The sequence below is a fragment of the Thamnophis elegans genome, chromosome 4 (genome assembly GCF_009769535.1).
Source record: "Thamnophis elegans isolate rThaEle1 chromosome 4, rThaEle1.pri, whole genome shotgun sequence".
Taxonomy (NCBI): domain Eukaryota; kingdom Metazoa; phylum Chordata; class Lepidosauria; order Squamata; family Colubridae; genus Thamnophis; species Thamnophis elegans.
In genome coordinates this window covers 41414466-41429791 of record NC_045544.1, presented here as the reverse complement: position 1 = coordinate 41429791, position 15326 = coordinate 41414466, and the positions used below count along the sequence as shown (strand labels likewise).

The 15326-nt window shown below is 38.3% G+C and overlaps 1 protein-coding gene across 1 annotated transcript in view; it reads right to left on the bottom strand.

Annotated features, from left to right (window-relative positions):
• LAMA2 (laminin subunit alpha 2) overlaps window positions 1–15326 on the bottom strand; it is a 499033-nt gene that overhangs the window by 286031 nt on the left and 197676 nt on the right. The window contains 5 exon segments of the mRNA XM_032215335.1: window positions 1304–1464; window positions 7396–7495; window positions 8363–8541; window positions 10299–10416; window positions 12206–12295. Of these exon segments, the coding sequence (XP_032071226.1) occupies window positions 1304–1464; window positions 7396–7495; window positions 8363–8541; window positions 10299–10416; window positions 12206–12295 (648 nt within the window).

Genomic DNA, 15326 nt, shown 5'->3' with positions numbered 1-15326 from the left:
AACCCACATTTTTTATTTCAAGGGGAAATTATGAGCATATGTACAAAAACACCTGCCTATGTTCTTTATATTGCCCTTATTACAAAGATATATAATGACAGCTAATAACACCCCATGTAGCCAAATTTCCAAGCTACCCAGATTCAACAATGGTTGCTAACTGAACTAATATGTGATTTTATCTTTTGTAATTATTTCCCTATTTGTAATATGCATCATAGTTCTAGCATCCTAGAAAAGCACTGGGTAGAAATGCGTTAAAGGCTTTTGCTAGTGGTTTAAGTTAACCATGGTCCATACGAGACCATTTGTATTCATATCGTTTTGTGCTCATGATAATGTTGCCCATCTATATCCTGTCTTTTCTCCAACAGCTCAAAGCAACTTAAAATATAATTTCTCTTCATTTCATCCTGTCAACAACCCAATGAAAGAGAATGTTTCTATAGAATACATACGCACAAACCTGGGTCTCCCTGATGTGAATCAAACATTATTTATGTATTCATTTATTATTTAAGAAACTTATATGGCCACAAATCTTATATATAATAAGCTTGGGCAAAAAATAGCCATGAAAAACAACAGTAAAGCAGGCTTGAGGATCTCAAAGAAAAGGTGAGTTGATGAGATTGCTATCTACCAAAGATTCTGTCTCCTACTCTTTTAAAAAATATTGATATTGGTTTGTTTGCTTGTCATTAAATTATGCTATGTTTTAATATGGTTCACTGTAGGGCTTATGTTTCACTGTGTAGCACTTAGAGCCATATTTCTGAGATGGGCAGTTATGTAAATATAACAAATTAATTAATTAGTAAAATATCAGAAAAAAACAATTCCAAGTGCCCTAGATTAACCTCCCCCATACATTGGCATTCATATTTCCTGAGCTTCAGGCTCTCACTAGCCCAATGCTTAGGGGAAGTTCTTCAAGGCCTGAAGGACAGAGATGAAGAGGCTATTTGGAAGAGGTTTTTTTTCCGTTCCAGGTTTCTCTATCAGTATTTAGATGATCATCAACAAATGAAATATTGAAAAACAATGATGTTATATAAGCTCTGGAGTGTTATCTGTAAAGCCATTATTTGGAAAAGAAATCTGCTTTAACAAGAATAACTTGCTAAGTAGTTACTTCACATTAAAAGATCAAATCCACATCATAAGAACTCCAAGGGGCAGTGTCATGGCATTTTGATACCGCGGCACCTCCAGAAATATTTAAAATGAAGAGGATATGTTGCAGATGAAGAGTTTATACTCACTAAACATTGAAAAAAAGAAAATAAATTGAAATCCATACCTTGCATCTGCAAGGTCCTTCACAAGGGTCGTCATTCAAGCTGCCTTTCAGAGAACAATTGCAGGGCACACAGTAAGGAAAATTTTTGTAGCCCAATGCACACCGATCACACCTGTCTCCTCCAAAACCTGGTTTACAGTGACAGGATCCAGGATGCAAACCTGCAGCACAATCAAGCCAGCAACAAGCTCAGTTTTTTTTAATGCAGTGGAAACTGAAAACTAAATGAGTTCTAACTGGGAAAGTTATCTAAGTGTGGAAAATCATGATCAAAATCAGATTCATTTCCATTAATATTTAATGGAAATAAAAAACAATGTTGATAACCGGCAATAAAAAAATTTGAATTAATGCCATTTGGCAGGTTAATAAAAGTTTAGTTAATAAAAGGAGCGCTAGGCTCCAGCAATGATGCTGATAATAAAGAGAAACAGTTACTGATGTAGGAAATGTTAGAAACAATGGTGACATCATTGCCTTTGTCTACCCTGTTGGACAATGCAAGCAGCTTATAAGTATGGTTTCTGCCATATGTAATTTTATAGGCCAGAAGTCGGCAACCTGTGGCTCAGGAGCCACATGTGGCTCTTTCATCCCTCTGCTGCTCCCTGTCACAGGTCGGCGCCACAGTTTTGAGAGGAGCTTCTGGTTTGGGGGGAGGGGAAGTACAGTGTACCAGGAGGAGAGACTATGGCAAGGAGCAGGTTTTCCAGTCAGCTCCACAATTGATAGGGCTTTCGGTTAGCACAGGTAGAAGAAAAAGGATGCAGCGCTAGGAGGAGACTCTATGGTGGGGGAACCAGATTTCTAGTCAGCTCCAGAATTGAAGGGGGGAGCTTCCAGTTAGGACCTTTGGCCTCTTTGAGTGCTTAAGATTGCCAGCTCCCGTTATAGGCATTGTGCCTGCAATATGCAATGTGAGGCAATGTTCTCTGGTTGCTATACTGCTTGTTCACATTTTTGTCAGATCAAATGTAGCGTGCTCTACCTGGATCTTTTCCTTTCAAAAAAAAAAAGCAGTTAAAGGTACCTTCCTACACCTTGGAAGAACTGAGTCAATGCCACCATGTTTAAGGTGACCAGATTTTCAGATTGGAAAAGAGGGACACCCTTGACCGGGGGGGGGAGGGGGGGGCTTGATTAAAAAAATTTTTTTTGTCAAAAGGTCACCCCAGGACACTGAAACCAGAATAAATACGAATCTGTTGCCAAACAAAATTTTGATCACGTGACCATGAGGATGCTGCAACGGTCGCTAAGTGTGAAAAATGGTCGCAACGGTCGCTAAGTGTGAAAAATGGTCATCAGTCACTTTTTTCAATGCCATTGTAACTTTGGTCACTAAATGTTTTCCCCCTCCTCGAGACTCCTCACTTCTTCCTTCATTCCTCTTGCTTATCTACCTTCACCTTATCTGTCTTCTGCTCTTTCCCTCTCTTCCTTCCTTCCTCCCTCCTTCCATCCTCTTCTTTCCTCACTCACTCCCTTCCTCCTTTTTTCTCTTCCTTCCTCCTTCCATTCTTTATACGATATAAAATTCAATGAGGGTGAAACACACAAAATCTGGCAAAGCTGCCTTGCACCAACCTGGCCTGCCCATAGAATAGCAGCCACTTTGAGACACATAAACCTGGTCTGAACATATTGCATCACAAAGATTTGCAAAGATCACATTTGTAAAAAGGAACATTTCTTGTAGTAAATACATTTTATAAACAATTTAAAAGTAAAAATCCCCCCAAAATAATAAAAAAGGTATTCTATAAATAAAAGAAATCCTTAAAAACCATTGTTAAGTATTACACCAGCAATAATTTATACTGTCACCATTTCAAACTATCATCAGAAATACGAATCTGTTGCCAAACATCAACATTTTGATCGCGTAACCATGAGGATGCCACAACGGTCGCTAAGTGTGAAAATGGTCGCTAAGTGTGAAAAATGGTCATCAGTCACTTTTTTCAATGCCATTGTAATTTTGGTCACTAAACAGCCATGTTCCTGACTTAACAACCACCATGATTCACTTAACGTGGCAATAAAAGGTCGCAAAATGAGGCAAAAATCATTTAACAAACGTCTCCCTTAGCAACAGAAATTGGGGGATCAATCCTGGTCGTAAGTCGAGGATTACCGGTAGCCAATTGCAAAAGGCAACTTTACTTGGAACAGGTGAGATTGTGCCCGGATCCCTTTCATGACAACATATCCATCTTCTGCTCTTTCCCTCTCTTCCTTCCTTTCTCCTTCCATCATCTCCTTTCCTCACTCACTCCCTTCCTCCTTTTTTCTCTTCCTTCCTCCTTCCATTCTTTCAGCTTCATTTCTTTTGCCTATCTACCTTCTCTGTCTTTCTGCTCTTTCCATTTCTCCCTTCCTCTTCGCTTCTGTTCCTTTCTCCTTCCCTCCTTTCCTATTTCTTGCTTCTTCCTTCCTTCTGCCTATCTACCTTCACCTTCTCTGTCTTTCTGCTCTTTCCCTGTCTTCCCCTTTCCTCCCTCCTTCCCTTCTTTCCTTTCTAGTTCCATCCTTTCTTCTTTCCTCTCTCCCTCTTTTTTTCCCTTCCTTCCCCCTTCCTCTTGCCTATCAACTTCATCCTCTTTGTCTTTCTGCTCTTTCCCTCTCTTCCCCTTTTCTTCCTACCTCCTTCCTTCTCCCTCCCTTCTTCTTTTTCTTCCTTTCTTCTTCCATCTTCCTCCTTCTCCTTCCATTCTTTCTCCTTCCATCCATCTTTTCTCCTTCCATCTTCTCCCCCCTCCCTTCTTCTTTTCCTCCCCCCTCCCTCCTTCCTTCCTCTCCTTCCCTTTCTCGCACACAGGAAGGGGGGGGGGCTATCTAGTCGCTTTCACAGCATAATTTCTTTATCTAACTTTTAAAAAACAGTGTGCAAATCAAACGAGATTTTTGTAACCTGCGAAGCACCAAGTTATATTATGTTGTTACAAATTCGCAGCTACTCCATTCTTTCTGATAGGGAACTACATTTCCCAAGATGCCTCAGGTCCTCAAAGCGCTGAACGCAGTTTTGCAATTGACTCCAGCGAGGCCCGGTAGCCACCGGCTGGGGTGGTTGTCAGGGCGCTGCGGAGCGGACGCGCCGTTTGTTACTGCTTCCAGCAATCAAGACGGACAAGGGAAGCGACTGAAACGGACGCTGGCCGCAGGAGAGCGAGGCTGCTGCCAGCCCTTTCACCTCGCGCAGCGAATTTCCACTGGGTCCCGGGGCTTCTGCCGGGCGGCACAAGCCCGGGAAGCGAATGGAAGTTTTCTTCCCTACTGAAACAGAAGCCGCAGCAGGAGAGCGAGGCTGCTGCCGGCCGTTTCACCTCACGCAGAGAATTTCCACTGGGTCCCGGGGCTTCTGCCGGGCGGCACAAGCCCGGGAAGCGAGTAGAAGTTATCTTGACGACTGAAACAGACTCCAAACGGACTCCAAGGCAGGAGAGCGAGGGAGCAGCCGCCCGAGAACTTCCACTCGGTTCCAGAGCTTTGCTGCCCATGCCAGCGCAGCACAGGGGCTGGCTGTGAACTCCGCAAAGGGGGAGAAGGAGGAGATGAGGGCTGTCTCCTCCCCCCAGCGCCTCCCGATTCCCACCGGTACCAAATCATAACATGAACATGATTTACTCACCAGTGAGTAAGCGCAGCTGCAACCTCAAAACAAAGACGAAATGAAATGGGAGACTCGCGCAGGCGTGCTCAGCTAAGGAGTCCAGCCAATCAGTGAGCTGGTTGGGATGGAAAATTTTCAGCACGTGGCGTGCTGAAAATTTTCCATCCCAGCCAGCTCACTGATTGGCTGGAGTCCAGGCCAATCCAATCAGTGAGCGGCAGGCTGGGCTGGCTTAAATTTGTAGTAGGTAAAAGGCTAAAAGCACGCTTTTTTTGGCGCTCGCCACTCCCGCCCATCAGCTGCTAGCTTGCTGGGCTGGCTCATCTGGTAGGATAGAGAACAGAACGATGAGCCAGCCCAGCAAGCTAGCAGCTGATGGGCGGGAGCTGCGAGCGCCAAAAAAAGCGTGCTTTTTAAAAAAGCGTGCGGGACGCGGGAAAATGCATTGGAAAGCGGGGGTGTCCCGCCAAAAGCGGGACGTCTGGTCACCTTAACCATGTTATAACTTTAAACATGTACATGAACATGCCTGAATTTTGATTTATTTTTCCTTTAGTGCAGTGTATTCATGTCAGTTGCTTGTTAACAGCAATATAAACCTTTATCAACACAAAAATAGTGTTTACTTTATTGGCAGGGTGGAGGGCAGTGGGAAATCGAGGCAGTGAAAGACATACAGTAAATGATTCAGGCAGTGCAAGATCAAAGTTTTTCCAGGGAAAAATACCTATGTCATCTAAATTCCTGTGTTTATCTATAAAACTAGGTCCTCGCCAGTCTATGGATTCTGATTTTATATAAAAAAACCTTCTGCAAAGATGATAATGGAATCCTTTCTTTATTGCAGTGATAATGGGACTGATACAGAACATATCATGATCCTAGAGTACTTTGCTGCCATTATAACTACATCCCACAATCCTTTGCATTAATGCACAGAAAGGCATGAGGTATAAGCTTTAAGTTGACAAAAAGCCACTCAGTATCATCCCATCCCATTATCCTCAAAGAACAAAGTGTTCTTATTCCCCTTGGGGTAATAATTCAGAGATATATTTTTTATATATTTTACTTCAAATACACACTTTTCCTTACTGAAAACTGTGAGCACTAACACAGTCAATTTCAATACCCCTAATATGCAATCATATTGACCTGCAAATATGTCAGGAACATCTATTAACAAAATGAATGCATTTTCTAACCCTTCCTTCAAATAAGGACTAACTTTTTCCAGGTTACCTAGATTCAGTAGAATTGGGGTCTTGGTGTTGTTTTAGGTTTAGGGGGTATATGTTATGAGCAACTAACATTTATCCTTACTTCATTTAAGCAGTTTGTAAGATTGATTCATTATTAGATGGTATAGTGTTGTTTCTTCTAATTTATTTGGTGGATAGTAGAATATTTAACTTTCCCTTACTTTAATAAAGAAAGGGTTTTTGCAAATAGGTAAATGGGTTTTTATTAGTTACTAAACTTCATGTTTTATTCTCCCTTAAAAATCCCCCCCCCCGCCCCGGCAGAAGGACATTGACTTTATGTGTTGAAGAAAAACTTTTATGCAATATACAGTATTTATCAGATTCTTGCTTCTGTTGGACTTTTAACTTGTAAATCTTTGGTGTTTAATGTAAACATTAAAAAATGTTTTAATATATACACCATTGTGATAATATCAAAAAGATAATAGAATTAATACTATTCCATTCAATCTGCCTTATAGGGAAAAAATTGTTGTGAAGTTTGTAGCATTCTCATCTAATCTCATTTTATCTCATCTCATCTAATCTAATCTAATCTTAGCAACAACCAATGCTAAAAAATTATTATAACATGTTGTACAAACTTTATTTCGCTATCAGAAACTGCCCTTAGATATTACTAAGACTACATTGCAATTTTACGTAGTTCATAATGTATCATTTCACAAATGGTCTTATTTTGGTTTTCAAGTGCAAACAAAAATGGAGAAAATATATTGGGGATTTGAATTAGGTCTAATTACCATCTCAAGAGAAAAAAACCTTGCTCTTAGCAAAATGATTAAAAAAATATTTTAGAATGATGTAAATGTATAGTTCAGATGTACAGCTATTTTTAAAAGACCATTGTGGACTGCACACCAGGGAAAATATTTTTTTTATGTTTTCATAGAGGTTCACAACAATGACTTTCCAAAAAAAGAGAGAGAAAGATAAGATACAGAAAAGAAGAAAAATTAAAAGTCAATTGGGAGGAAAAATTCCCGCCTTCATTTGCAAATGTCACAACATAGCAATACCGAAAGAAAACATGCGAGACAACAGTTTGGGTCTCTGAGGGGAAGCTCTGCAGGAACAGAGGCAACCAGATTTCAAAAGGCCTCTTGCAAGATGGTGTTTATCAGAGAAGTAGCTTACTGAAAAGAAGCTACTACTTAACATTAGTTTGGAAGATGTGGGACATAAAGTTTTGTATCAGTCAAGCATCTCACCTCCTGTAGCTCGCTTTTCATCCTTGACACAAGTGCCATCTAAAGAGCCCACAGAATAACACTGACATGCCTGGCATGGTTGGTGATCCTTTGGATGAACCTATGGAAGCAAAATCAAAGCAATGAAGCTGAGGTGGGTTGCTACCACTTCACACTGGTTCGGGCGAACCGGTAGTGGAAATTGGGTCTGGGTCACTGAACCAGTAGGGACAGCAGGATGGCCCAGCCCCCAAACTGGTTCCCCGGTTGCCCATGCTGTTGCCGTCATGTTTTTAAGGCATTTTATAATGTTCTGTGCATGTGCAGAACAATTTACAGGCAACTGTGCATGTGCAAGCAACGCATGGCACGCGCATGAGTGCAGCAAACCAACATAATGCCAGCAACAACCCACCCCTGCAATTAAGTGATTTACTGGTCCTCCTGATCATGTTACTTAACCTAATTTGGAAGCTCAAGCACTATCCTTCCCTTCATTGCAAAGCTGGAAAGATTTCATGATTACTTTCCTATTAATGGTTGCAATAATGTAATATAGATTTACTGACCAAAAATTAGGTTTAAACATCTTCATCCATGCAAACAAAAATAATAGCAGAGGGTCCTTGTTCTTTCATTACGTTTCTTCATTTCAACACAAGTTCCTTTTATTCCCTGTGCAACTTTTCCTTTAGGTTTTCCCACATTGAAAAGGAACTAGTAGGCTAGAGAGACTAGAACAGAGGTGGGTTGCTCCTGGTTCAGCCCGGATTGGCCAAACTGGTTGTGGCAGGGGCGGGAGGTTCTACCCACCCATCTGGATGCTTCTTTGCATGCGTGAGCAAACCGATAGTGCCAGGATTTGAAATCCACCTCTGGACTAGAATAAATGCAGTTCAGAGTGCTGCGTTGTTATTTTTTTCATTTAATATGGTAGCATCTAAAATGATGACTTGGAATTAAGAAACCAGAATTATGGATCCTTTACCCCTTTCGGCCTGAAGAATCCGTCAATGCATGTTTCACAATTGAAGCCTGCAGTGTTCTGGGTACAGTTAATGCATACTCCACCTCCAAGATATTCTCCATGGATATTCAAACTCTGCTTTCTGTCTGCCACCGTCTGATCATAGTAACATTCTTCTGCCTTCCCATGGCAGTTGCAAGCTAAAAAGCAGAAGTATATTAACAAGCATCACATCCGTCTGCACTCATGTAGAAACATTTTTTTAAGGAATTAACAATATTCTTTAATTGTTTTGATCCTGGTCCACCAGAGAGTTTCAGCTATTTGAATTAATAAGCAGCCAGGCACTTATTATGCTGAGGAATTCATCATAGTATTATCTTTCCAAATTATGTTAAAAGAAGGATCTTTGGTGCCTTTTCCAGAACTTGTCCTCTGACCAATTGGCCAAAGTACCAATTTTAAAAATGTATGTAGACTTCCAATATTTTGTAAGTTAAATAAGTTGTTGAAAAAAATGTACTAAATGGAAGACTATTATATATTAATGGGAATAATTCTGGTACTCCAGAATGACTAAATGTGGTTAAACCCTTTTAAATTCTTCACTAAAATGATGATGGAATCTCATTTGTTCTGACCAGTTATAAATTATTATGAACTACCCTGTTTCATCAAAAATAAGACCTCCCCAGATAATAAGCCCAATTGGGCTTTTGAGCGCATGTACTAAAATAAGCCCTCCCCCAAAAATAAGCCTTCCCTGAAAATATTGCAGCATAGCAGCAACCATGAGGTGACCATGCTCATTGCCTCCTGCACCTCAAAAATAACAAGACTTCCCTGAAAATAAAGCCAAGGGCTTATTTCGGAGGGTCAAAAGAAAATAAGACCCTGTCCTATTTTAAGGGAAACACGGTACAATTGTTTTTAAGCTTATACCATGAGAAAGTTTTTAAGATGCTAAGACTATTTTGTTTTTTATTACAACATGCTAATATTAAAAGTTGTCATTCACTATTAGTTCTTAGTTACTTATTAGGAACTTGCATTGCCTTTTATGAACAAAAAAAGTAAACAGACCTAAAGGAATGCAATCCAATAATATTAATCACTAATTGGTCCCACTATTTTGAATGCAAAACTATATTTAATTATCCCATTGAAACAAATGTATTGCACGTTACAGTTACATTAATCTTCAATAAATATACATTGCCACAGTAACTACAAACATGATATCATGTTCATCATCAAATATGTGTAATTAACCTGATCTTATTATCTGATACAATTATAATTTAAACTATTTCTAATTTCAGTTTGTTTCTTCCACAAAGAACCACAGATAAAATTACATATAATTTTTTCCAGTTTCTCATCCAAATGGCGTGAAGAACTAGATGTGACTATATCACAATGAATATATATATATATATATATATATATATATATATATATATATATATATATATATATATATATATATATATATATATATATATATATATATATATATATATATATGTCTCTAGTTGTTCGGGTTTTCTCCCGCGCAGAATTGGAGATGTCTTGGCGACGTTTCGACGAAATCTCATTCGTCATCTTCAGGCGGCTTCAGACTACTTCAGGTTTGGTGTTTCCAGGAATAGACACACATATATATATATATATGTGGGTTCGATTCCCAAACTTGGGTATGGCTAGCTGATGAGAGCTAAATAGCTTGAAATAGATCTATACTAGTCTCCCTTTATTTATTTATCAGCATAAATATAACATATGTATATATATATATACACACACACACACACACACACACACACACACACACATATATACATATATACACACACACACATACACACACACACACACACATACATACATATATATAGGTAAGCTTTTTTGTTTTGATTCATGTTATAAATCACATCCATTGAATTATTTCACTTACCTTCACATTCATGTTTTACAAGGAAAGTCCCAGCTTGCCACGGTCTCTGATTAAATCCAGGGCAACACCGATTACAGCTTTCTCCACAAGTATTATGTTCACATGCACAAAAAGATCTCTGTTGGGATGGGATGGGATGGGGGTGAGGTGAGGTGGAGTGGGGTGGGGGTAGATGGGTAGGATAGGATGTATTAAACCAATTATAAACCTTGGCAATCAGAAAACACAAAACAGTGTCTTGATAACATACTGGATGAAGCCATGATATGCAAGCAGTCTATCATCGTCATTATCGTTTAACAACCCCATAATCCTTGCCGGGTGGAGTATGGGCAACTGAATGGAGCAAGCAGAGAGTTTACTGGCTGGATGCCCTTCCTGACGCCAATACAGATATTTTGTTCAGGAGATTTTGTTCTCATTGTGCCCAGAGAGAGAAATATCTGCCTCTATCTACCTAGGATCAAATTCATAGCCTCTGATTGTGAGGCAAGATTTCCACACAACTCCTATATCCACCACACCACTCCTATATCCAAGCAGACTATGATTCTATCAAAATAGCTAATGGATCAGCAGATTACATAGTTGTGTCTTAACCCTCCCCCTCTCTTATATCCAATTTCTTCCATGAAAGAAGTTGTTTTTTCAGCAGTGGAATGGCAAATCTTGATACAACCCATGTAAAATAATTGTGATATACTGTACCCGCAAATAAATAAGCTGAGGTTTTAGACAAACACAAACAAATCTAGAGAAGAATTAGATGCCAATATGCTTTTTAATGGTTTATTATTGGCAGCCTCACTTTTGGTTTCTAAATAGTTCATCATTAGCAGAGTAATCCAACAGGAATTGACTCATATTTCCATGATGAGAATATTAATCAAGGAATCCTGCAAATCTCAGGTCACTTAGATCTACTAAGGAATGCTTTCACATTTTACTCTTTCTTTCCATATGGTATACTAGATAAATTAAACTCTCTTTATGCAATGACCTTCCCAGTTTTTCTATTCAAAGAAGGTTTTAATAAGTATAGGACTGCTTATAGTGAATAAACTGTCAGTGAAACTGAAGGTCACTTGTGTCCTTATTTCAAAGAAAGTTTCTTGGAAAAAAACATTCTCTTTTTTTGGAACATAAATCTGTTGCATCGTGCCTGCTAAAACAGGAATATACCATAAAGAGAAAAATAATTTTAATAAGTGATATGTGAGGCTTTCAATACATATGATCTCAGGTAAAGTGATGATTGATGAATATTTTTGAAGAAAGTGTTTAATACTGTGCTAGTTAATACAATTTTCATCATACAGTGCTCTTTTATAGCTAGGAAATATCTCTGGTCTCATACGCATGTACATAGAGACAATAATTTTAAGAAATTAATTTAGAAAATGCAAATGCAAATAAAATGATTTTTTTCAGTCAATCAAGCCAGGTAATTAAGAAAGCATATGATTTCCCACCACCATCAATAATTCTCTCTGCTGATGGGAATCAGCTATCAATTAGATTGAAAATAGCATGAGTTTTTATAATTTTCCCCACCCCTTCTCCAGATTTCAGGGGGTGGAAGAAACACCTAGAATAGTTCTATGTGAAAGAGAATTACTACAAGTCATATCATTTGTAGACAGAATTAATAGAATTCATGGTAAGGTTTCCATTCTTTACACTTTTATTATATACTTTGCACACTTACTATTAAGCTTATTTTCAAATTAAGATGCTGAAAAGTGAGTGTTTTTCAAAATTTGATATGCCTGAAAAGAAACAGTTATCTCAGTCATGACTTTGAAAACCTTGTTGTTGAGAAGTTGTATAATCAAGACCAAAGGAGATTGTACATGTGTGCATTGTATAGCCCTTTTCATATTAGAATAGTGTTGAAAAATACTTACATTTGTGGCTGGATTGAATGGGCATGCTTTTGCATGGCCATAACAGATGCACATTCCTCCCGCTGAGATGTCTTTCACAGAATAATAATACTGAAAAGAAAATTAAAAAGAAAGATCTATGTTATTATTATGGTGCAAACTAAAAACAAGACAGTATCATTTTGGTACCTAATCACGAGCTTTAAAATGATGGGAGCAAATATGTGCTTTATTTTCACAAAAGTCAATAAATATATTTACACTGCATGGTATTTTATTATTATAAAAATAATTCAATAATAAGGTTCTAGGTGTTTGGGTAAAGAAACTATAATCCTTCTGCATTCCTATAATGGTTTTCCTAAATCCCAAACAAGAGCTGGCATTAATTATGTTGAAATACTGTAGGCAGAAGAGAAATTTACCCCAAACCTTTTTTCTTTATAGTGTTTTATGTTGAAAATGGACTCAGTGAGTCAGGGCAGTGAGAGAGGGCATTGGAGATAATTCAGTGAGTTTCAGGGGGGAAAGGGGGGGGTGGCAAATATCTCCTCTTTCCTGAAAATCCTATCTCTGTAGATCCTACAATGTGAAGGGATCTTCTTTATATAAAATGGATATTCATAATCAGCTCCAATCAGCTCTAAAGTGGCAAATTAATTAATAATGTATGTTTAAAAGTGAAACTTTACAACTGTGCCTTATGTTGTTTCATTAAATTTCACTAATCCACCAGTTAATATAAAACTTCCTGTGACTATTAAAATATTTAGTTGCATTTCTTGCATCATTTTCTTGCACAAGATTTACTCTTTATTATCTTTTACAGTAAAAATGGTCATCGGGGATCAATAATGCATATATTTAGATGACCTGAGAATAGAGCATTCTTGACATCCAGTTCATTCATAGAGCTATATTTCTAAGAGGGGTCATTTGAAGCATTATTACTGCTTTCTAAATCATATGGCTAAATTCCTCTGCCTTTTCATAAAGGCATTCAGGACAGCACTTCAAGTGTTTGCTATCATTAAGGTATGCCAATTTTAGCAAAAGAAGAAGTGAAAAGAAGTTATTTTTCCCAATCTTTAAGATTGGGCAAAAAGAACAGAAGAAAAAATGTCTCATACACTGTGTGCACAATTATTAGGCAAACTGTATTTTGGAAGATTAATTTTATTACTGAACAACTACAGTGCTCTCAGTCAATCCACCTCAAACCTGAATATTTAAGAAAGTAAAGTTAGGCTATGGCTTTCTTAGGAGAATATCTATGTGTGCACAATTATTGGGAAACTATTAGTGTGCAAGATATATTATGCAACTAAATGAAAAATAAAAAAAATCCCATCTCACTCATTTATTTTCATCTGTTAAAGTGAAAATAATAAAGAAGTCAAAATTTACAAATAAACATTTTTGACAGCTAAAAAAAATCAGTGACCAATATAGCTACCCTTCTTTTCAATAACAATATTATAAGCCTTCCATTCATGGAATCTGTCAGATTATTGATCTGTTGATGATCAACTTTTTGTGCAACAGCAACCACAGTCTCCCAGAACCATTCAGAGAATTGTACTGTTTTCCTTCACTATAAATCTCCCATTTAAGAAGAGGCCACAAGTACTCAATAGGGTTTAGGTCAGGAGATGCAGGGGGCCATATCATTATTCTTTCATCTTTAAGGCCTTTACTGGCTAGCCACACTATGGAGTACTTTGATGCATGTGATGGAGCATTTTCCTGCATAAATATCATGGTCTTCTTGAAGATGCAGACTTTTTCCTGCACCACTGCTTGAAGAAAGTGTCTTCTAAACACTGGCAGTAGGTCTGGGAGTTGATTTTGAGTCCATCTTCAACCCCAAAAAGTGCAACTAGCTCCTCTTTCATAATACCAACCCATATCAGTACCCCACCTCCACCTTGCTGGTGTCCGAGTTGAAATGAAGCTCTATGGCCATTACTGATCCAGCTATGGGTCCATCTGGGTCCATCTGGGTCCCTCAAGAGTCACTCTCTTCTCATCAGACCATAAAACCTTTGAAAAACCTGTCTTCAGATATTTCTTGATCCAGTCTTGCCATTTCAACTTATGTGTCTGGTTCAATGATGGTCGGATTTCAGCCTTCCTTACTTTGGCCATGTCTCTGAGCACTGAACATCTTGTACTTCTGAGCACTCCAGGTTGGTTGCAGTTCTGAAATATGATAGCACTGGAAGATAATGAGTTCCTGGTAACTTCATGTTTGATTCTTCTCAAATCTTTGGCAGTTAAGGTGTGCCTTTTTTTCTCAACATGTTTCTTGCAACCCTATTGACTATTTTCAACAAAACATTTGATGGTTCTGTGATCACATCCCAATATCTTAGCAATTTCAAGAGTCCTGCATCCCTCTGAAAGATCTTTTACAAATTTTGACTTTTCAGAGTCAGTTAAATCTCTTTTTTAGCCCATTTTGCCTGAGGAAAAGAAGCAGCCTAATAATTATACACACCTTGATGTTGATCTCCTTAGGCCACACCCTCTCTCATTACACAAATACACATCACCTGATCTACTTATATCCACTAAGCACTTAAGTTTATAAAACTTGGAGGTGGAAAATAAGCATACAAAGGATGATATGGTCAAAATACTCAATTGCCTAATAATTGTGCATATGGTGTAGGTAACCAGACCTTAGTCCTATAGAGCTTTAGAGGTCACAACTAACATCTTAAATTGCATTCAGAGGCTCAGGAGTAACCAATACAGCAGACAAAGCAACAGTGTTACATGGGCAAAGCAAGAAGCTTCTATAACTGCTCATGAAGAAGTGCATTGGACCAGTTGTACCTTCTGATCTCCAACAGCAGATAATTTTCTGCAAAAGGTATATCAACAACAAAATTCTATTGAAGAAAATATATCACCAACCATATTTTCAAGCTACCTAAAAGCAGGTTAACTATAGAGGAAAACAGCAAGCGTCCTCTTTTCCTCCAATATTGCTTTCTTCAGACATTGGGTGCAGAGATTATAATGGTATCTTTGCCATTAGCAGTGGTTTACAAAGAGTGGTGCTATATAGTTTGGAATAGAATGGAATTGATTATCACAATGAATTGTTCATTCACTGCCCCTATTCATGGCCTTT